Raw genomic sequence first — 22,448 nt, 5'->3', positions numbered from 1 at the left:
AAAAAATTCAAGTTATTAGATAGAAAATTTTTGTTTAAAATAAAGTTCATATTTATTACCATTATAAGATAGATAAATTTAATGTCTTTGAACTTGATGTCTTTTGACTTGTCAAAGAAGCAGAGGCTGAATAAACTCATAGCAAACTGCACTTGTCAAAGTAAGTGAATAGTTAAATGCCATAACTAATGATTGTAGGTGACCTGATATAAGTCTCAGGTTGCTCCCAAAACTGACAAGCGGTTTTTAAGAAGAAATATGCCGGGTTTAGTAAGAAAATGGAATGAAATGGTTCTCATCGCCTTCTTTACAGAGTCAAATATATTGTTGTATATCAGTTTGCTAGGTTCACTGAGATATAAGTGGTATACAACTCTACTCATCAGTTATTTTAAAGCAAAAAATTAATGTATATCCTTGATGCAGTGGAACAATGAATTTTACAATAATTCTCGTAACTTAGAAAAGGATTAAAAAAATTCATAAGTTGTTACAGAATAAAAAAACCCAAGAGTGAAATCATTGGCCAAACATTTTTTAAAACTAGATCAACAAAAATAAAAACAAAAAAAAATCAATAATAGACGTTTTAAAATGTAGATGTTACAAGTTGAAATTATAGATTATTATTTTCATAATTTGTACTTACCTTACCTACTGATGCATATCACTAAAATTCATTAAAAAAAAACTCAAATATATAAATGGCTAAATCTGACGTGAAATTACCACAGAATAAGAGAAAGTCACAGTAGAAGCATCCTCAAGTGACCAAGAATCAGGAACTCTCCATAAAAATTCATCAACAGGTTTCAATTCAGTTTTCAATTGTGCAAGATCCCATGAGACAAAACCCATTACCTTTTCTTTATTGTGAAGAAGTCCTGAAAATTCCAGTGGTCCTAAGGAATTCTAAAAGCAAAACAGTTACTATATTATTCATATATTAATATCATCTACATACATTATCAAGAATTAATTCTCAAAACTATCATCATACATTATAAAAAAGAAAACAACAGCTGATGTCCAATTTAGGTACTGCCTGAATTCATTAACTTTCTTAATATTACTTTGTCATTTTATTTCATTATTTTATAGCCTACCAAAATACACTACCAATAAAATATTAGTTTTAAAATGAGAAAATAATTTTCTTATAATTGTTAAATTATTAATTAAGCAACTCTCATTGTTAAGTAGAGATTTTGATCATTTTTGTGTAGATTATAATTTTAAAATGCATAAAGCAGTTGTATTTAATTAAGTTTCACTAATTATTTCTTTATACTTTTTTTCAAATATGTTTACTTCATTTAAAAGAATTCTCTTATTACTTAGGTAAAGAATGAAATCTTTGATTTGTCTTGACTGGATTATAGATTATAGATTATATTGTACTAAACTTTTCTTGTCACTGTTAAGATAGGAATGCAACACTGAACATGTTGCTATATTGAACATCTTGCATTCCTATTGCAAGACTATTGTACAGAACATTTAGAAAGTGAATGTGCACTGGAATTATGGAAGTATAATGATGAAACTTTCTTATGCTATGTATTTTTTTTCCATTATTTTATAAAAATGAATATTACAATAACTGGAATAGTTTATAAAAGGTATTGAAAATTACCTCCTCCAACATCAATTAGTACAACACTGCACACGTTTCAATTTATTTTCAAACACTTTAACCAGCTGATGTAATGGAATGTCTCGTACATATGCCTTTATTGCAGTTTTTAGTTTGTCAATAATTTTGCGTAGTCTGTTGCGATGTACTGCTTGTAACAGCAGCTGTAGTGTGGACTGTTGTAACATTTAATTGTGACCTTCCCTTTTGATTGCAATCGATTATACCAAAAGTATCGAAAAAAGCCAAAAATCCTAAAAATTTGGATTTTGGACTTTTTCTTAACTGCAGTAATAAGCCCTCATTGATTCCAGAGTTAACTCCAAATAAAACTTTAATTAATGAAATAATTGGATCTTACAAGGAGAAGGCATTTTTTTTTTTTTAATTTAAAAATATTGATTTATTAATAAATTATTAACCTCTGATTGTAAAAAAATTATACAAAAAATATAATTCAATAAAACAACAAAAAAAAGAAAAATATCAAATGTTATTAATAAAATAAAATTTTATGTACTTTTCATTTAAAAAAAAATGTGTATATGTTATTTAATTGGCATACAAGGAAATCATGTGGAGGCCACATCAGATTTTTTATTTTAAGAAAAGGTAAATCTTTTATAGTAACTTCTAAAATATTAGTTAGATTTTTTGTGATATAATAATTTTTAATTAGCTATTCTATTACCTTAAATAAATAATAACAACTGTAAAAAGTAAGTTATCACTTAAAAGTGTAAAATATCCTCAATTCATTGATTTTCTTATTGTTAATTAACAACCTGCCTAAAACCTTAAACTACCCATTACTACCCTCTTTCGAAATTAACACAAATATATTTATATCTGAAGATAATTATTTCAAAATACTTGGAAATTCTATCTTAGCTGTTTAAAATGTTATTCATAGGGTGGACCAATTTTAAATATGGATAAACCATTCTGGTGTGGCAAAGCATTATTAATCGCAAGGATAGAATTCTCGTTAATAATAACAATAGTATATCTCTTTCCCATAATGAAAAATATCTGAGTGTTTTATTAGATGACAAATTTTCTTTGAATGATCAAATTAATTTCGTTTTAAAAGAAAATCAATCCGTTCTTTTATGTTTCGATGCACTTTAATAAAATTCTAAGCTTGCCTTATTATTAAATATATCGATTACTAGTATATTTCTGTCCAAAATACGATATCATATCTTACAGCTTCCTAAGAAAGTAAAAAAGAGTTTTCAAGATATTAAAATGGGCTGTCAGATCATTGTTTGTCACCCATAAATCTATATCATAGGATTGGTGTTTAAAATATTAAAAATATTAATCTATGAATGTCCAATCTTTGCTAAAACATATAGTATCTTATTTAAAAAAAAGAAAAAAACAATATCTAGCTACATGAAACAGAAGAACAAAATCGTTATTTAACTCTAGTTGACTTTTTGTAATTCAGCACATTTCTTTGGCCTATGAGAAAAAGACATATTATGCTTCAATTCCCATTTTTCATAAATTACTAAACCATTTTAAAAAAAAGTACTACCATTTATTTGAAATTCAATTGAAATGTGTCTTCTTTTACAAAAACAGTACAAATGTGTAGATAAATTTTTAAATAATGTTAATTAAAAACATATTTAAAAAAACTGCTATATTTTTGCATCCATTCAACATATGAATAAATATGGGCTCAAGTATCTCATTAACGTATTCTGAGTTGTGATTTTTTTATTTGTTATTTTCATAACCAAAAATTATTAATTGCTGTGCACTGGAATTATGAAAGTGTAATGATGTAACATTCTTAATTATTACTTAGTATTTTTATTTCAATATTTTATAGAAGCAGATATTACAATAACTGAAATAGTTCATAAAAGGTGTTGAAAATGATATCCATCATAAATACAACACTGTACACATTTCAATTTGTTTTCAAACACTTTAACCAGCTGATGTACTGGAATATCTCATACGTACACCATTATTGCCATATTTAGTTCGTAAACTGTGTGTGGTCTGTTCCAGTACACTGCTTTTTTTGTTGCCCCCCCATAGAAAGTAATGCTGGGGAGTCAGATCGAGCGATCATGCAGACCACAAACTCCTCGAAATGATTCATTTATAAAATACATTTTGTAAAAGTCATTGACCTGTTAGCTGTGTGCGCTCTGGCACCATCTTGTTGGAACCAACCATGATTTTCCACTTCTGTTAACTGACTAATGAAGTTTGTTAAAACAGCACAATAATGATCACTATTAATTGTATTTTCAATAGAGATTGGATCCACACTGCGCGTTCTATTCACACTGACCCAGATTGTTCATGCTATTCGTGGGGGGATAGTTTGTTGACCACATTCATGTATTTTGTGAATTAATATACCCTCCCTGACATAACCACGTTTCATATGTAAAAACCCTAATTTCGAGGATGCCTACAGAATTTTGGTCAATAAAATGTTTAAACCATTGACAATAATTTAGTCTTTTCACATGATCTGTGGCTTTCACATCTTGAACCCAGTTACTTTGTTGGGGAAAAGTTTCAGTTCTTTTCTTAGAGCTTTATATGTAGTAGCAAATCTGATGTCTTATTGCTGTGCTAACTTACGCATTGACTTTGATGGACTTTCAGCCATAGCATCTGAAATATCAAGCAGCACTGTTCGTTTAGTTTAGGTGGTCTTCCACTTTGATCATTGTCTTTAGCCGAGCTTGTTACCCGAAATTTTTCAATAAGAGTTCAAACTGCTGTGCGTTGAAGAACAGGAGTATGGAAACTTTTCAGAAAACTTGTGCTTCATTAAATCAGTAAGTATACTAGTCACTTTCATGAAGGGCATGTTCAAGAAGAAAAATGCATTCCTCTATCAAATGAACCATCATTACATTTCTTGCAACTATTGATTCCAATAAACAAAAGGAAATGAATCACATTCAATCCATTGAACAACTGACATCTTGGTTTACTACTGAGCAATGCCCAACAAACCCATAGGGTCACCAACGAAATGCCAAAAGAACAGAATGCACCTAATAATTCTAAAGCGTACTGCACAGCGACTTTCTGTGTGCACTGTAATTCAAAACTTCATGTATTAACAATCATTCCTCAATAAGTTTTCAGTTAAAGAGTATCACATTTCTTCAGTTATTTAAATTCATTAAGAAGCAGTATTAATTCAGTAAGAAGTAAGGATACAAAATTATGTTTCTGAAGCTTAATTAATAAATGAGCTCTGCAGACCTGTAGTTATGATAAAAACTTCAATTCCTGTTTTCACAAAATTCACTTAACTTATTATTGTCTTACATTAAATACAATGCATATTTAACAGTTTGACAGCTCTGTAGATATAGAAAAATTATATCATCATAAAATTAATGTTTAAAAAATATCCACAGCAAAACAAATATTACACTATGGCATCAAAAATAAACATTTTTTCAAACTAAAATCACAGATAAAAAGGTTTACATTCCTGTAATAGAATTAATGTGGATAATCTCTGGATGTGATCTCTTCTAGTGGTGAAAGTCAAGAAAAAATCTCATATTAATAGAGATCCAGATGCTCTTCTTTTTGAGTTACAGCTAGCAAAAAAACTTTGCTCTGATTTCTGGTGTTTTTATATTTTTTCTTACAAACTACTTAAGATAATTCTGAGACCCATTTTTTTTAAATTTCAGGTTAAAGACTAACCCAATTTTGTCTCAATAATTTCAACATACTAATTTTACTTGAAGCACAAATTAGAGTTCTACCAATCTTATAAAAATTTATTGTACTGTTTCTGAAAACCTACAGCATGATGGATGGCACTAAATATTACGCCTTTCATTTGGCTGAGGGTTAAGCACTTAAGTAGATACTCTGAATAGGTAAATAGCTCTTCATATTGCAACATTTATGTAATTTACTCATACTAATTGTTGAGAGCGAAAGATATTAAGTAACATGAACTCGATAATATTAACACATTCCCAGTCCCATGAACCACAGTGGCTCACACAATTTAATCTTACTACGCTCATGAATCACATGTGGCTCATGGAACTTCTAAAGCAAATAATTTATGGAACTTGCATGGACTGGACAGTTTTGGGTTTGAACTTATTGGGACAGTTATTAAATTCAGTAGTGTAACGGGACATATGGAAAAATGTCTTTATTCCTTAAGAAAAATGAAAAACTTGAAAAACAACAATTAGACAAAAGTTTTCTATTGTGTTTTACTTACGTTTTTCTTAAAAACAAGATAGACAGTAGGCTTTTTTACATGGTACACACTCAGTATCAATTTGTTTTTTTTTGCATCATTTTCCTGACTTTCACCATTTATTCATAGGATAGCGTAGCAGTCTGAGCAATGTTTTCTTACAATTTTATTATCTTCTTTCTGCTCAATTTTGATCAGAAAATACACAGTTGTAACCAAATTTGGTGTCCTTAGATTGGCAAAATCTATGTACTCTCACCAGGTAGAATTTTTACTTGCAGGAATTCAGTATTATTTTTGGTTGTGCATGGACCACCGTCATTCTTGATTTTCTGTTTTTGGCTGGGTACAATTTTTGATACAACATTTTGGCATTTGTTACTGATTCACATATCAACATGTCAAGTGCAATTTTTTTGTAACGACTTTCTCTTAGGGTTGTAGTAGCTTGAAAGCTGGTCAGATAATCTATGTCTTTCTTTCGTTTGTTGTAGTAAAGCACTGCCTTTAGTTTAGGTTTTGGCTGATATCCATTTGCATCTCAGTGTTATGAAAATATGAGATCATGACAACATTTCATTTGTCTTTCCATTTTCAAGATAGTTATATTTTCTTTCTGACATGCAACAACAACAACCTCACCTTCTTTGGGGCCCGTCTTCTTTAGTTTTATTGCCAAAGAAAGTTTGCTCTATTCATGCACAGAGTGCCACAAAAATCTGTATTTTTTTCTCTAATATATCTTTAGCTAATCCAAAACTATTATAGAAGTTATCACAAACAATAATCCGTTCTTCTTGCTACAAACCATTACACAAAAGAACTATTACATTTCCTACCTTATCCAAATTGTTGATATGAGAGTCGTATCCTAAATAGATAACATAGTTCCACACATACCCATCTTGTGGGCACAGTTTATAAATCTTGAGATCATATTTGTGAGCTGTAGATGGGGCTATATTGGTGGAAAAATATTCTTCCCTTAAAGGGCATCATTATTGACTCGTCAATGATGACACATTCTCCAGGAGTCAGCAGATTCTTCCAGTTGTTGACAACACAGTCTACAAGTGGCTTTATTTTGTACGGCTGTTCCGTCAAATCTCAAGGAGCTGTACTGTCTACAAAGTGCCAAGGTAGTATCGATGAGAAACGATTATATGACATGTTTATATTATGAGATAATGGATGATAATATATGAGATCTACCTTCCAATGTGATTCTAACTCGGGAAATTTCAAATGCCCATCAACATGTATAAGCCTATAAATTTTAGCATTTCTTATCGTGTCACATCTATCCATCTATTCACGAGGATAAAAACCTGGTTAGTTTAGCATTTTGCTTTTGTTAGATTGCATCAAATTAGTCAGAATGACCATAACATAAAGTATTTCATCAGTAAAAATTTAACAATAAATGGACAATAGATTGTTCACCCTGGATATGAAGAGTTGACCTTTCATCATATTGGTGATGCACCAATATAGTATTACAGGAATCCATCCATTTTCTTTGTCTATGCAATTTATTTCTTGTGGGGTTAGCTGCATAACTTTCTTAGCTTTACACTTTTCAAAGGCAGCTGCTGTACAGCAGCTACTGCAGATAGTCCCAAGTCACTATCTGAAGCTGAATTCTCAATTTGACTGAAATCTGGATCGGTGACATCATCATCATCATTATAAAAAACACTTGGTTCTTGAACATTCATTCAGTTGAAACAGACTAGTCACAGTACTCAAAATCGTTCTTCTTCAATATTTGCTGCATATCTTTATCTGATAGAGGATGTTTTACTTCATGAAGCACCTTCATAAACACAAAGGCAATAAAACGGCATACACAATTAAAACTAACTTCCCATGGTTTGAAAGTTAAATAACATAATCTGACTTCCAGTGTTACCAACATAAATTTTTTCAGCTATTGCTGAAAAAAATTATACTGGTATTCTTTCATTACAAAATCATAAAAAAATAAAATAAAATATACCTAAGTAAATACATATAAAAAATCAAAAAGACTATGAAAAATGCTGTGAAACACAGGTAGTTCATGAGTATGCAGAAACAAAAAAATTTTGGGATGCACTTGAGCCATAAGTGTTTCATGGAAATAATACCTACTTCTCAATATCTAATTTTATTTTATTGGCTAGTCTGTGATTCTGTTACTATATAAGCACTTTTTAGTAAAAAGTCATTTGGACTTGTGAAAATGTTAACTCGTTTTCTTCGGGAGTGGAAAAAACTATTATTTATAAATAAAGAAATCTTAATGTTTTATTAAGGCAATAAAATGATTGTTCATAATCACGTGTAACGTACCATCTATTTATTTTACCTGGATGGGAATATGCCCATCATACAGGGCAGCTCCAGCTGTACCCTGATCAACCAAATCTAGCCTACTAGCTGTAAGAGTAGTATTTATCTTTGGAACATTTTAATTTTTTTTATTTTAATGTAAATCCATGCAGGCTTGTTACAGATAATCCTAAATAACAGCAAATTATTGTTATTAGCTTGTTTTATAATTTGTAATCCTCTGTATTTCTTTTAAATTAACATTACATTCTATAGCAGTTTTATTTTTATAAGAATTCAAGAATGATCCAAGTAGAACAGACTTTATTATTTATATGTATACTTTCAGTAAATATTTTGTTTTTTTTTTCATTTCTGGATCAGATTTTACTCTGTTATAATTTATATTTTATCCAGTTTCATTTCATTATGAAAAGTAAAATATTCTATTTATACAATTTTAAAATGAAGACTAGTGAAATGAAATTTCAAAGAAGTGGAATAGAATTACAAAGATGGACAGGGTAAAGAGTCAGGAATAGCATGAAGGAAAAATTCTAATGAGAAAAAATTCTAATGAGAGAAATAAGGATATGATATTATGGGTATGTAAAAAGAATAGAGGAATACCTAGAAATATATGCGGAAATGTTAGAAAAGAGGCCTATGGATAGGTGGTTGAAAGGAGTGGAAGAGTGAGTGTAAAAGATGGGAAAAGCGTAGAGGTAATGGAACAGAAATGGTGGCTGCATAAAAAAGGTGGTGAAGTTTCTGTTTCAACCAGGTTCAGTAAGTGGATAGAAACCGCACATAATAATGATGATTTATAAGTAAGGAATATAGAGAAAAAACTTACATCTATTTTCAGTTGAGAGCCATAATTGAAATCTCTTGGATTGAAACCAATAAAACTGAATTGAATTCCTTTACTGCTGAAACAAAAAATTATTCCCGAAAAATTAATTGTCATCAGTCTTAAAATTATTATTTATCATAGCATGAGAATTACCTACATTTTTTTAATTACCTATCAATGTCTATTAGCTGTTTAACCAATTGTTCAGTAATGCTATAGGTCCCACATTAAAATACAATTAAATATAAGTTACAACAAATTGATTTAAATAGCAATATTATTGGAATAGTATGGTCAACTGGTTTGAATTAATCGGAAAGGTTCATCAATGGTTATTCTGAATTTGAAAAAGTTGCTCAGAGAATGGTAATGTAATCTAAGTACAAATGTAGATGATTTTTTTAATTATCAGTCCAATTTACTGGCACGTTCTACATTTTTAACTGATAAAGTTATAAGCAACACGTATTTTAATCTGAACAAATACTCTTATTTTATTTTACCAAATACGCTATCACTGTTATAACCATAACACTTATGTATGCCTTCAACCCATTACCTGCTTTCTTAGACCTCCAGCATTTTAAAAGAGAATGCTTCTTTCCTTTTAACCATCTTACTATTAACTAAACTCTCACTATAACAAAAATGAAAATAAAATATACAAGAAGATGTAATATGAATAAACAACTATAAAAAGGACTGCAAATGAAGAAAAAATTCTCAATTTTTCTTAATGTTCATTAATCTTCATGTTTCTTATTCTTTGATCTTAGTACTAAACTGTTTCTGTTTCATCATTTCACTGTTTGAGTTAATTTATTACAATAATAATTTATTAAAAAAGTACTATCAAAAAGTCCCTTAACTGTTATTATAAAATGAACCTTCATACTGTAACAATGTAGTATGACTAACAGCATTATTATGAATTAATCATTTATATTTAAATTCCTTCCATTTTCAAATTGTCCTCATGTTAACAAAAACTAGAATACTTCTGTCATGTTTAAATTCTTTTTGGAAGGCCTTAACCATCACTTGAATTCAGTTTGAATTTCTTTCATACACCCTCATTCTAATTTTATTAAAAAAAAGGGTAAATTGTTTTACTTCATAGAAAAACAGCTGTACATACAATACAAGGTCTACAAGATGTTATATCTTATGTAAAGTAACTTACATCCTTAATTTATTGGCAAAATACATCACTAATGTTCTCAGTCCACTGCTTAAGATCAGTTAACTTTCTTCTAATGTCAGCAGCAGTTACTTTAATTAGTACAGTCTACAAACACTGGTTTCAATAAAGCACATAGTAATGTTGAATTTGGACACCTACTTTCTTTAAGTGTGTGGTACCATCATTTCATAAAGATGCTGCTCTGAGTTTTCATCACCAATGAACCCCATCCTGGGTGAGTCAGCTTTTGGTTGAAATTTAAAATAAATAATGTTTATGACATCACAATCATTAATCTAAATGTATGGCAGGATGGTACTATAAACGAGTAGCAATTAAAAAGTAGACTGCTCTCACCTCTCACTACATAATGGAAGAAATATTATTTGCCATTAAAAAAAGAACTCTCTTCAAAGGTACAAAAATCTAATAAAGAGAATTTACAATACAAATGAATGTAGAAGGGATAATTGAAACAAAGGGATATATATATACACACACAAGGTGTGTTACTATTAACTATACCATTAAAAAGTTAAATAATAAGTTACTAGAATTTTTGTTTTTTTGGAAAGAATTTTATTTATTCGTATACATTAATGTTATCTCCTTCAAAATAATCTCCATTAGATATTATACTTATGGCAGCGCTTTTTCCAATCCCCGAAACACTTTTACAACTCGATCTTTGGAATAATGTTTAGCTCTTTCAGCTATTCATTTTTAATCTCACCTGTGCTTGTAAAACGATAGCCCTTTAAGGTTCTCTTTATTTTTGGGAATAGAAAAAAGTCACACGGGATCATGTCTGGTGAATATGGCGGCTGGGGTATCATTACAGTGTTGTTTTTGGCTAAAAACTGACGAACAAGCAATGAAGTATGGGCAGACGCATTATTGTGATGCAAAAGCCATGAATTGTTTTGCCACAAATCCAGGCCTTTTTTTCAGATTGTTTCATGCAAACGGCATTAAACTTGTAGGTAATAATCTGTATTGATTGTTTGACCTTGTGGCAAGAACTCATGATGCATTATGCCATTAAAATCAAAGAACACAGTGAGCATAACCTTCACATTTGACCATACTTGTCAAACTTTTGTCGGTCTTGCTGATTCAGAATACCTCCACAGGGACGATTGAGCCTTAGTTTTGACATCACATCCATAAACCCATGTTTCATCACCTTATTTCTATGACATGTTTCAGTAGTTCTACGTCGTTGTTGACTTCATTTAACGACTTCTGAGCAACTTCCATTTGCTGCTGTTTTTGTTTGAAATTCGACAATTTTGAAACAAATTTTGCTGTCACATGTTTCATACCCAAAACATGCAAAAAAATTTCATGGCACGAGCCAATTGATATTCCAACATCATCAATGACTTCTTTGATTGTGATACACCGATCATTCATAATCATTTCTTTCACTTTTTCACGATTGTTGATGTATTGGGGCATCCAGGGCACTCATGTCTTCAACGTCTTCACGACCATCTTGGAAACGCTTATACCACTTGTAAACCCTTGCTTTACTCATAGCAGACTCACCAAAAGCAATATTTAAAATTTTTAAACACTGCTACATTTTATTCCATTCTTATAGAAAAATTTAATACAAATTCTCTGATCCATAAAAAATCGCCAATCGCATCAAAACACCTGATATATATATATATATATATATATATATATATATATATATATACAGATCTAACACACAAGATCACTGTACAATCAGTACACTTGGGTAACTCTTTGATTGTACCTCATTATAAAACTATACAGTAAATAAAATAAAATATTTAAGAATAAGAGACACAGAGGTTAACGATTAGAAAAAAAAAATATATATATATATAATTTTACCAGTTTAGAGGGACGGTAACATTTTGACTATCTTTAGCTTCAGTTGAATCTATCAAAACAAGTGAACACCATTGGTTATCTTTAAAAATATTAAGAAGAAGACCTTTTTTCAACTGCTCTTCATATTCTTTTATAAAAAGAGGAGAGTTATAGGTAGATTGTTCTTCATCAATAGTAAATATGAATCTAAAACATAGAATTTTAATTACATATTTATTAAATATATTTTCACATAAGATCACACAGAATAATTTAAGACAAATAAGTACTATTACTAAGTAAAATTATTTGTATAAGGAAAATATCAAAATCATCTGTTCTTAATCAATAAAGTGCAGTATTGTACATGCCCTCTAAGATATCTTACTATTAAAATAGAACGAAACTTCTTTAGGAAAACTGACTGTTATTTCAAAGAAAGTGGTCTTTTATAAGGTTTCTTATTAGAAGGCCTTTGAATTTAATATTTTCAGTGCCAATAAATAGTTTAATGAGTGGTCGGTCTCACACTTTGAAACCAAGATGCAATTCTATTTTTCATTTATTACATCAATTATTTTAAGTGTTTTAAATGTTTACTAAGCGAATTAATTGTAAAAGATTAATTAAACTATAACAAAATATTCAACTTAGATCTTATATTCTCAGATATCTGATTTCATACATTCACATGGTTTGTCGTCTCTAGTGTTTTATATGCTCCACATTAATCTTTTACCAAATTAACTAAATCTGGTATATCTTAATAAATTCCAAAGTAATCTAGTTTGTTCTTTACAAGATTCTGTCATAAATTCCTTTTTTCCTGATCATCTTAGGCTTTTTTCATTTCAAATTTTTTCAGCCCACCTAACCCTACAGTATAAAAACCTTCCAGTACAGTATATTTTAAGCATCTCTATTTTTTCTTTTTGTTATTCCTAAGTTGTTTAGTTTCCAGAGAATGAAAAAAATAATTTAGTGTGGGCATTTAAAAGACCATTTCAAGGCCAATTTTTTTGTTATAAAGAAGATAACTATTTTTTTAGATGTTTCATATTCTACTTTAAAAAAAGAAATATTTTCTTTGGTTAATGATTTTAAAAGTTATGATTCAAGACATTATTTCAATGTGTATATAAAACAGGAGCTACCCAACATAGATGCAAATAAAAAAGTGTTCAAATTACAGTTAAGTAATAATGTGAAACAAAAAAAAAAATTATATACTACCCAATGAAACAGAATTGTCTGAATTTTTTTTCTACAATTTTGTGTAGTATTTTGTGTCTATTATTACTGTGTGAAAACTACAAAATTTGTATTAATTATTATTTACAATTAGAGATTCTTTTTTATTATCTTATTTCCTTGGTGAAATGTTAATAGATATACCAAATTATATGTATCATAATTATTGGTATGCTTATAGAATACCAAAGTATTAAAGTATTAAATGAACCTAGTTTACTGAACACAAATACAAGTATTTTAAATGGTTTTCAGTACTGTAATCACCCTCAAAAAATTAATTAACTGTAAGTTAAATGTAAATTTATACTCTATAAAACAATAAAAACACTGTCCCACTCTCTAAATATGAGATGCTACATAAAAATTACAGGTCTCCTCTTCTTCGAGGGTGGACATATTTTTCCATGGTTGCAAACTCTTAGTCGTTTCTTGTCAGCATTTTCCTACTCATTTCTTGTGATTTAGCCTTAATCTCTTCAATGTCTTGAAACAACATCCCTTAAGCTTCAGTTTCGTCATTGAAAGTGGGAAAATGTTCAAGAGGAAAATCTGGTGATTAGGAATGACTGAAATTTAATCTGGGATGTTTGGTTATTGTGTTAGAACATACTAAAAATTCACATACAAATGCTGTGTGTGCTAAGTGTCATGGTGCGGGAACCAAGATTTGTTCTGCCAGATGTCTTCTCTAAAAAACTCAAAATATTATAAGAGTTGTTCATTCACAGTTTGACCTGAAGATAAAAACTTTTATCTACGATGTATCAGCTTCAAAAAAACAAATCAACATTGAGTTGATGTTGCCTACAACCTGACTTTCTTTCATCCGCTGTGGTGATGTTGCATTTATCCACAGTTCACAATGACAGCTCCTTTGTTTTAGAGTCTTAGCTATAAATTCATACGTCATCACAGTAAGATGAGGTTTGGTGAGTTTTGAAAAGTTCTTTCAGTTCAGTGCAGACTTGAACAAAGTGATGATTTTATGTATTGCAAGAATAAATTTTGCAGCAATGCAGAGGAGGTCAACATGCAGTATTAAAATTTGTTAACAACTATCATTCAATAAGTCTAAAATCATGCAAATATCATAGATTATTCTCTAATGGTGTTTCAGGATGAAGAAAAATCTAGAGTAACAATCTACATTTAAAGCATATTTTCAGTCAAAAGTTGACCACAACACATTACCACCATCCATCAACGGACTGTTGTCCGTTTTTAAAATGTTTGTAGCAAATGAACATTTGTATTTGATCTAAAGCATGCTCACGTTTAGTATTTTTTGTAGTCATCACACTAAATTGAAGCAAAATTTGATGCAAATTTGTTGCTCTTTAACCCCAGAATGGTAACTTGGGTTTTACATGCACAAATAGTAATGCATAAACTCTCAGATTACTTATGTAAAAAATAGAAAAAATATCCAAAAACTGAATAAAGCTTTAATTTACATTCTAACTAATTCAAGTACATTATTTTAAACATATTTATGTGGTTTTTATCCATTTACAACTTTTTTGTGCGCTCAATACATATCATTCCTTGATGCTCCTTGCAAATATGTTTTCTGGAGTTTTTGCAATGAAAACATATATTTTTTGCTTCTTAGCAGGGCAAAATCCACATATTTTTGTTGTTCAGACTTCTTGATGATCATTATCAGCTTGAGAAGTCTATGGACCAACGTCATTGATGTTTCGCTTGAGAATCCTTGACAAGTATGGCACTTTTGTCTCTCTTGAATGTCTGGAATGGTAAGATCCATGCTGATTTTCTTTGCAAATAGTCTTCTTGTCATTGGCTTTATCTTGTTTTTGACTGCTTGATGTACATATATCACTAAAGAGTTGATATATAGTTGAAATACTGTTCAGCTTTTCATAAAAAAAGCAAAATATCTTGCTCATCTCAGTCCTCCCTCTCAAAATAAAAAAGCATCTCCTTTTTTTCAAAACTAATATTTAGTCTGTCACTAAATATATTTACAAATTTAAATACTACTAAAATTAATAAAATATTAAATAAAAACTGCTGTTTGTATATTTACACTAGTCAGAAAAAAACTAATGTAAATGGTAACATGTAGTCCATCACACAACAATGGTCTCACTGGCACTAGTCCTTGTGGAGGGAAGGGAAGGGAAGAGAAGGTATTGGAGGTGGTCATGCAGTCATCCCCTGTACTGCTTTGCAATACCAGTTTTTTTGGGAAAGTAGTTTGAGAGTCTATGCCGTACAGTTATAGGGTTAATGGCATTCACTTTCACTTCATCATAGAACTGCAAAATGATACAACACATTGTTCAAAAGCAACAAAGTGCAGCTTGTACCTTTTTTTTACTCGAACAAGAAGAACAACTTGTGCTATCTATCACCACACAACTGTAATGAAAGCAGTTCACATACCAAGTTAAAATACCAAGAACTTTTGGAAAATAATAAATATGGTTTAAACTATAAAAATTCTTTTTTACTTTACATCTCAGAAGCTAAGTCTAAATGTTTAACTCTTTTTTACTCCATCTTTAAGCTCAAAATTTGACTATGAAACTAATCTATTACTGGTCAGCAACATACCTTTCTTAGTATACTTCTAAATCTTAATTTTACATCGGTTTTTTATAAAGTGATGTTTTATCATTTTTCCCTAATCACCCTATTTACAAAAAAAAATTCTTGGAATGTAATGAAAGCACCTATTTATTATAAAACAACTATTATCATAAGTAATGTTTGGTGGCCTTAGTAACAGTGTTTTAATACTTGTAAAACAACAAAAATGTACTGGCTAAATCATTTAATTAGAATCAACAATATTGTTTAGTACTTCGTTTTTATTTTTGCTGAATTAATTTTTTCTGCTGATAAAATAAATCTGTAAATATATTGCCAACTAAGTTATATGATATCAACTGTTTACAGAACTACAGTAAATATGGTATTAATACACAAATATTTGTTTCATAACTATCTCTGACTGACATTGAATACAATATAATTTTTTTTCTTTTTAAAAATATAATTTCATATTTATTTAGCCCATTGAGTTGGTCTAATGGTTAACTTGTTGAAAATCAGTTGTTTAACAGCTGATTTTCAAACTTGAAGGTCCTGAGGTTGAAATCCTGTAAAACTTAGTTGCTTTTATGTGGATCCAAATACTAGACAGGGGATATGGTGTACTTGGGTGGTTGGGGTTCAATTAACCACACTCTCAGAAATGGTCGCCCTGAATCTGAAAGACTACCTCTCATTTACATGTCATACATATCATCCTCATCTCACTGGGCCATGGAGAAGTTGTTTATTGTTCATTAGTTGGATAGATTGTAACATACATGTTAGGAATGAAGATATTTATTAAATTCCTGTAGCTATTTCTAGGCTAGAGAATTCTACCATCAGAAATCATATAGTTTTCTTCTTGTTCTTCTTTAATAGTTTTATTTCCTGTTTGAATAGATATGTTAATTCAGTAAAAATCAACTGTAATGTATCTCTTTTATTAGCACTTTTAATATTTTGTTAAATTTAGAAAAAGAGAATATACAAGTACCTGATTTGAGAAATATACCGTTCTTTGGCAACATCCTGAATTATAGAATATGAAGACATTATTGACAACTTATTTATAATTACAGCTAAAATACTGTCTGTACTAGTTTTTTTATAAGTATCTCTCAAGCATGATAAAAGTTCTTTTCTATTCAAGTTAGTTCCTTGAATATATTCAATGAGTTTTTCTTCTTTCTGAAATAAAATACCCAGAATGAATAAATTGTTAATGAATGAATTAACATGTTTTAGAAGAAATTATTAATATCATATTATTGATTCATAAAGATCTGAAAAACAATCTGTAAAAATTGTTGTTACAGAAAAACTTCAATTATCTAAATAAAATATGATCACAGATAATTTGGATAATTAGAAAATCTATATAGTTTGCCAATTTTCCAAAATGTTTAATTAAATATATAAGGAGAACTTAATTGTTCAAAATATGCATATCTACTAAAAAGAGAAACAGTGATGGTAAGATGACGTTAATGCCAACATTAGTACATATTTATAAAAACATGTAGCTTAATTTTTTTCTGGTAGTATTATTATTTAGTAACAATAAATAAATCACAAATATACTGTGAAATAAAAAAATCTTTGTGTAACTGCAATGAATTATGTAACTATAACACTTCTTTGTGTTAGAAGTGTTTATTAAGTGATATAGAAGTGTTTATTTTGCTATGTACATATTCATTTATAAGCCTAATAGATTAATTGCATGGGTGCTAAGGAGCTGTCCATAAATTATATAAGAATAGAATTACGGTTTTTTAATTCCTCTCACCCCTTGTGAAATTTTTTCAGATTTATAAAAAAATTCATCATCATCCTGTTTTTAATATTATATTTAATTTGTAAATACAATTAAAAAGCAAAGAGCTACGGGAAATTTTTTGTAAATAAAAAAGATCAAATTATTTAAAATCTTTCAGTTTATTTTTTATTACAGTTTACAGTTTACATATATATATATATATATGTAAAGTAAATGAATAGTAAAAATAAAATAAAATACAACAAAATATTATACCATGGATAACACATGAAATTTTTCAAAAATTCATTTCATTGGGAAATTTTACTCAGTTTTCCTAAAGTTTTGACTTAATGCTGAGTCATATCCATCTGTTTACACATCATAATTAATTTCTTGCTGGGTAGAAGTTCAGCAATGATGATGAGGCAAAGAACATTCAGAAATGATTCATCATAGATGCTGAAATACTATGAACAAGGTATTTTCAAATTAGTGCCACGATGTAAGTACCTTTTCACAGTGACTTTATTCTGAAAGGTATATTAACATATGTAGAATTTAATGGAAATAAAATAATTATTTTTCCAACTATCACTTTTTTTATAGGTCCATCAGAAATACAAATAGTTTAATCATTCGCAGTAATTTTTAAGAATTATAAAACCTAGTGTATTATTAAGTGGTAGAAAGATGTTAATCCACGTCAATAAATTCATTAACCCTCATTTCGACCAGTATTTATTTGTTAGTTTTAACTCGTATGTTTCCTGAATGTATGAATTTTTCCTGCAGGTATTGGCTACGATGTAACTTCATAAAGAAAAGTCTGAACTGGTAAAATCAATGAATCTTGGTTGCTGTAATCCTGTAGTACAAATTATTTTTTCACCAATAGATTCATACATTTCCATAATAGAATCAGCAGTATGTCAAGTTTCTATGTTGGGCTGAAACCATCAACATGCACAATCCTCTTCAACAAAATAAGTTTTCCAGATCAGCTGTCTCAGGTTCAATTCTGGTTAAGAATCTGGCATTGTTTTACTTACTGGCATTTTTATCCTCTCATCTTTCATTAAACTCATAGGTCTGAGGTTGAAATATTAAAATAAATGTTTGATTATGTCTTGATAAACTTTAGCATTCAAAACTGCCTATGTTTACTTCTGGCAATTTAATCAACAGTAGCAAAGTCTTTACCATACTAGGAGTTGATTTGTTCATTATGAATTCTGTTGAATATTTTGTTGGCTTAGATTCTTCATTCCTCAAAGACTAGCTCCTCCCTCAATTGAAATCGGAATAAACTGACCCCCAAAGTCAATTAAACCATTCAACCCAATAGAAATCCCACTTCTAAACAAAATTATTTTAATTTCATCAGGAATAACAGTTACGTGGACACATTACAGAACTTGTTTGCAAATCATGTAACTGTTCAGTAGAATATCACGTGCTACTTCTGTTGTTTATTTCATTCATTTAATATAACCATCTCATATCAGTAGAAAAATTGCAAACAGAAGATGAGATTAAATATTTGTATATGAAATCAGGGTATACTTTTGACAAGCACATATATATGTAAAGACACATTGAGCTCCAGTGACTGCCACAATTACCTTTTTTTGGAAGTTAAACTGCAGTTTTATTATTTGTTACAATGTACAATAGATGCATTGATACAAACATGGTAACAAGAATACAAAGATAATTTTAATGCTGTATGTAAATACAAATTCTGTTTAAATTTTTCCAATAAATCAAAATGATAAAAATGTTGATAGCTGGAAAGTATGTATGTGAAATATAAAAAAAGTCTGAATCATTTACTTCATAAGCAAGAAAAAAAAAACAATTTTATCAAATCATTAGTAAAAATCTCTGAAAAAATAAAAATATAAACCCACCCAGGAGTTCACAACATGAAAATAAAATTTAAAAAAATCTTAAGAATAAATAAAATAAGTTAGTAAATATTTGTAAATATGTGAGTGGATTAATTTTTCAGTTAACTTGAGAAATTTATTTTGAATTAAGATTTCAGTAATTGTGAAAAATCCCTTAACTTAATTAGAGGTTGCATATGGTTAAATTCTTGCATAAATGAAGATATAAGTTAAAAATAAGATTTGCAGTTAGATTCTGAATATCAAATTGCTTCTGCAATGAATCATAAGATATGCTTTATCATTCGGTAACTCAAAATACACAGTAACTGAAATTCAATTTTAAAAAGTAAAGACGTAACTTTTTATATTGTATTAAAAGCCAAAGAAGTACTCATATTGAAGACTACAGTTTCATTAAAACACTGGTATTTATTGTTTTTATTTTCTAAAAAAAAAAAAAAACATTTCTTCTTTGAATGGTGCAATTGTAATATGAAAATATGATGAAGGGAAATTGACATTTCCCTTCTAATATTTTATTACAATTATGATTTTTTCACGTGGTTACTTTTTGATTCTTCACTTAAAATATGATTTCCTCAGCCATTTTTCAAATTTTATGTAATAATTTTTTAAGACAGCTGTTTAGACAAATAATCATTTTTTTTCAATTGGTTTACATTTTCACTGTCAAGTTCTTTTGTCAACTCTAAAAACTACATTATCAAGAACAACATCATCTAGAACTAGTAATTTGTTTACTATCTCCTCTGGTTGCAAATTATCAAAGCCTTCCTATGGTAACTGTTTTCTCTCTCTCAGCTATTTATTCTCATTGTGGTTTGAACATACATGTTTCTTTATTTTACCACTTTTGACTTTTTTTTACCCAAATTACAAGACAATATATTTGAGGATACTCTATTTTGAGTAGTATCACCAAACTTAGTACTATCAAATTAGCAGACTAAAGAAAAAAAAATTTTCTTTAATTTAAAAATTTTAATATTTTTTTCAAAATTCATGTTCAATTTTTAGATAATTATCTATTAATTTTCCAATAGTTAAATTAAAAAATGTTCAAAGTATCCTGCTGACTTATATCTTAAGATAAAACAGGGAGAAACTTGTGGACTGATAGATTAAAATATTTTAACTGATAGAATATTTTAACTGTTATATTAAATTGTAATAAAACGTAAAAGACTATCACAAAGTAATTTACCTGTTTCAAAAGAATTAAATACACATCATTAAACTGTTGTTCAAAGATTAAAGAAAAACTGTTGAACAACTGGAACTCCTGGCTAAAACATACTGGAGACTGTATTAAATAAAACTGATATGTGGTAAGACATTTCTTATCTTTTATCTCGTTAACTATATTATATATTGTTGTCACCAAAAATGTATTGGGGTACTCTGCCAATTGATCCCATGTAGATACTGTGACTGTTTCAACCTGAAATTCAAAGTAATATGTGATTCAAATATATCTATAATAACAATATTAATACATGATAAAATAATATTATTAAAGAAATCTTTAATAATATAATTTATACTATCATGATTTATACTTAATTTAATTGAATTTTTTATAATAATTGATGCTACAGATAAAGAAAAATCAACATTCCAACTTTTATATCATAACAAATCACGCTTCTGACTTAACTGCTCTAATTTTTTCGATCATAAATTGAACAAAACTCAAGAATGTTCAACCACCTTCATTTTGCTTTAAAAAAAAATTTTGCTATGTAAAAAGTGGATTAATTGTGAATATAATTTTTAATATAAAAAAAACACTTCATCTAACTTGCTTGGTTTTGGTGTTTAGTACGTAATTTTGCTTTAACATTTTGCTATGTATAAATTTTTGCTTTAGAAGCATACAGAATGTTATGAAATAACATTCATAACGACTGAGGCACTTTTACTGAACTGATGTAATTATTTTTATACAATGACATCCAGTTGTTATGCTTTTAATATTTTATAATATCTTTAATTTATGTTTTAAATTACGAAAAAATCTTTCCCTGAGGATGGTCAAATGATTGAAAGCACAAGGGATATAACATAAATTGTTGGTAAGGTTGATTTTTTATTTTTATTTTATAACTTATGTAGGAATATCTAGGCAAGATTACTTATTGATAACTAGAAAAGTTTGTTTGTTTTGGTGTGATAGTGCCCATAATAGTGCAAAATGATTTAGTTTCTTCTTCAAACTATGAATTTAAAATAACATCTTTTGAGTAGTTCTAAACATATTGACTGCTAACAACTGATGTAAAAACTTTCTTCCTGTTGTGAAGAGATTTTTTTTCCTGTGCAGAAAACTATATTTACAAATGTATTCACAATTTTATGAAAAAAAAAATTTTTGAAACTATGAAAACAGATGCCCACACTAGCGTGGTAGCAGCTCAATAAAATCTCATAATTTCAATAACTGTGTTCAGTTATTGCGGGCAGATGAAATCTTTTATTCGTTATATATTTGTATATTATAATACTGTAGTACAGTTTATATTTTATCAATTTAAAAATTGCCCACATTAGTAATTGAAAAAAACTTTAGACTATAAATGTAAAGAGCAAAACAGATTACATTAACTTGCTACAAAAGGTTTTTAAAAAACAGACTAAAAATTAGATAAAAACTAAAAAAAAAAAGTGCTTATTGCATTCTACCCACTTTTATAGACAATTTTAATATGATTGTTGAATATTAGATGTAAGATTATGGAAATATTCACATTTAAAAATATAAAGGAAGAGAAAAATTTTAATTTATTAGCAATGGTACAAACTGACTTAATGATTATTTGATAAAGAACAAGAAGTGAAAAAAAATTGTTGAGATTATAATAAGGAGAGAGCATAAAAATAACATTAAAAA

General features: G+C 28.8%; 1 protein-coding gene across 1 annotated transcript in view; it reads right to left on the bottom strand.

The window, feature by feature from the left end:
* LOC142317916 (uncharacterized) overlaps positions 1–22,448 on the bottom strand; it is an 87,361-nt gene that overhangs the window by 44,961 nt on the left and 19,952 nt on the right. Inside the window, exons 7-11 of the mRNA XM_075354454.1 lie at positions 20,763–20,999; positions 16,878–17,071; positions 12,086–12,271; positions 9,034–9,109; positions 730–912 (exon numbers count right to left, since the gene is read on the bottom strand). Of these exons, the coding sequence (XP_075210569.1) occupies positions 730–912; positions 9,034–9,109; positions 12,086–12,271; positions 16,878–17,071; positions 20,763–20,999 (876 nt within the window). The remainder of the gene's footprint in view (positions 1–729; positions 913–9,033; positions 9,110–12,085; positions 12,272–16,877; positions 17,072–20,762; positions 21,000–22,448) is intronic.

The sequence above is a fragment of the Lycorma delicatula genome, chromosome 1 (genome assembly GCF_047948215.1).
Source record: "Lycorma delicatula isolate Av1 chromosome 1, ASM4794821v1, whole genome shotgun sequence".
Classification (NCBI taxonomy): Eukaryota; Metazoa; Arthropoda; class Insecta; order Hemiptera; family Fulgoridae; genus Lycorma; species Lycorma delicatula.
Note: the sequence above shows the minus strand (reverse complement) of the source record. Positions and strands in the feature narration are given on the sequence as shown.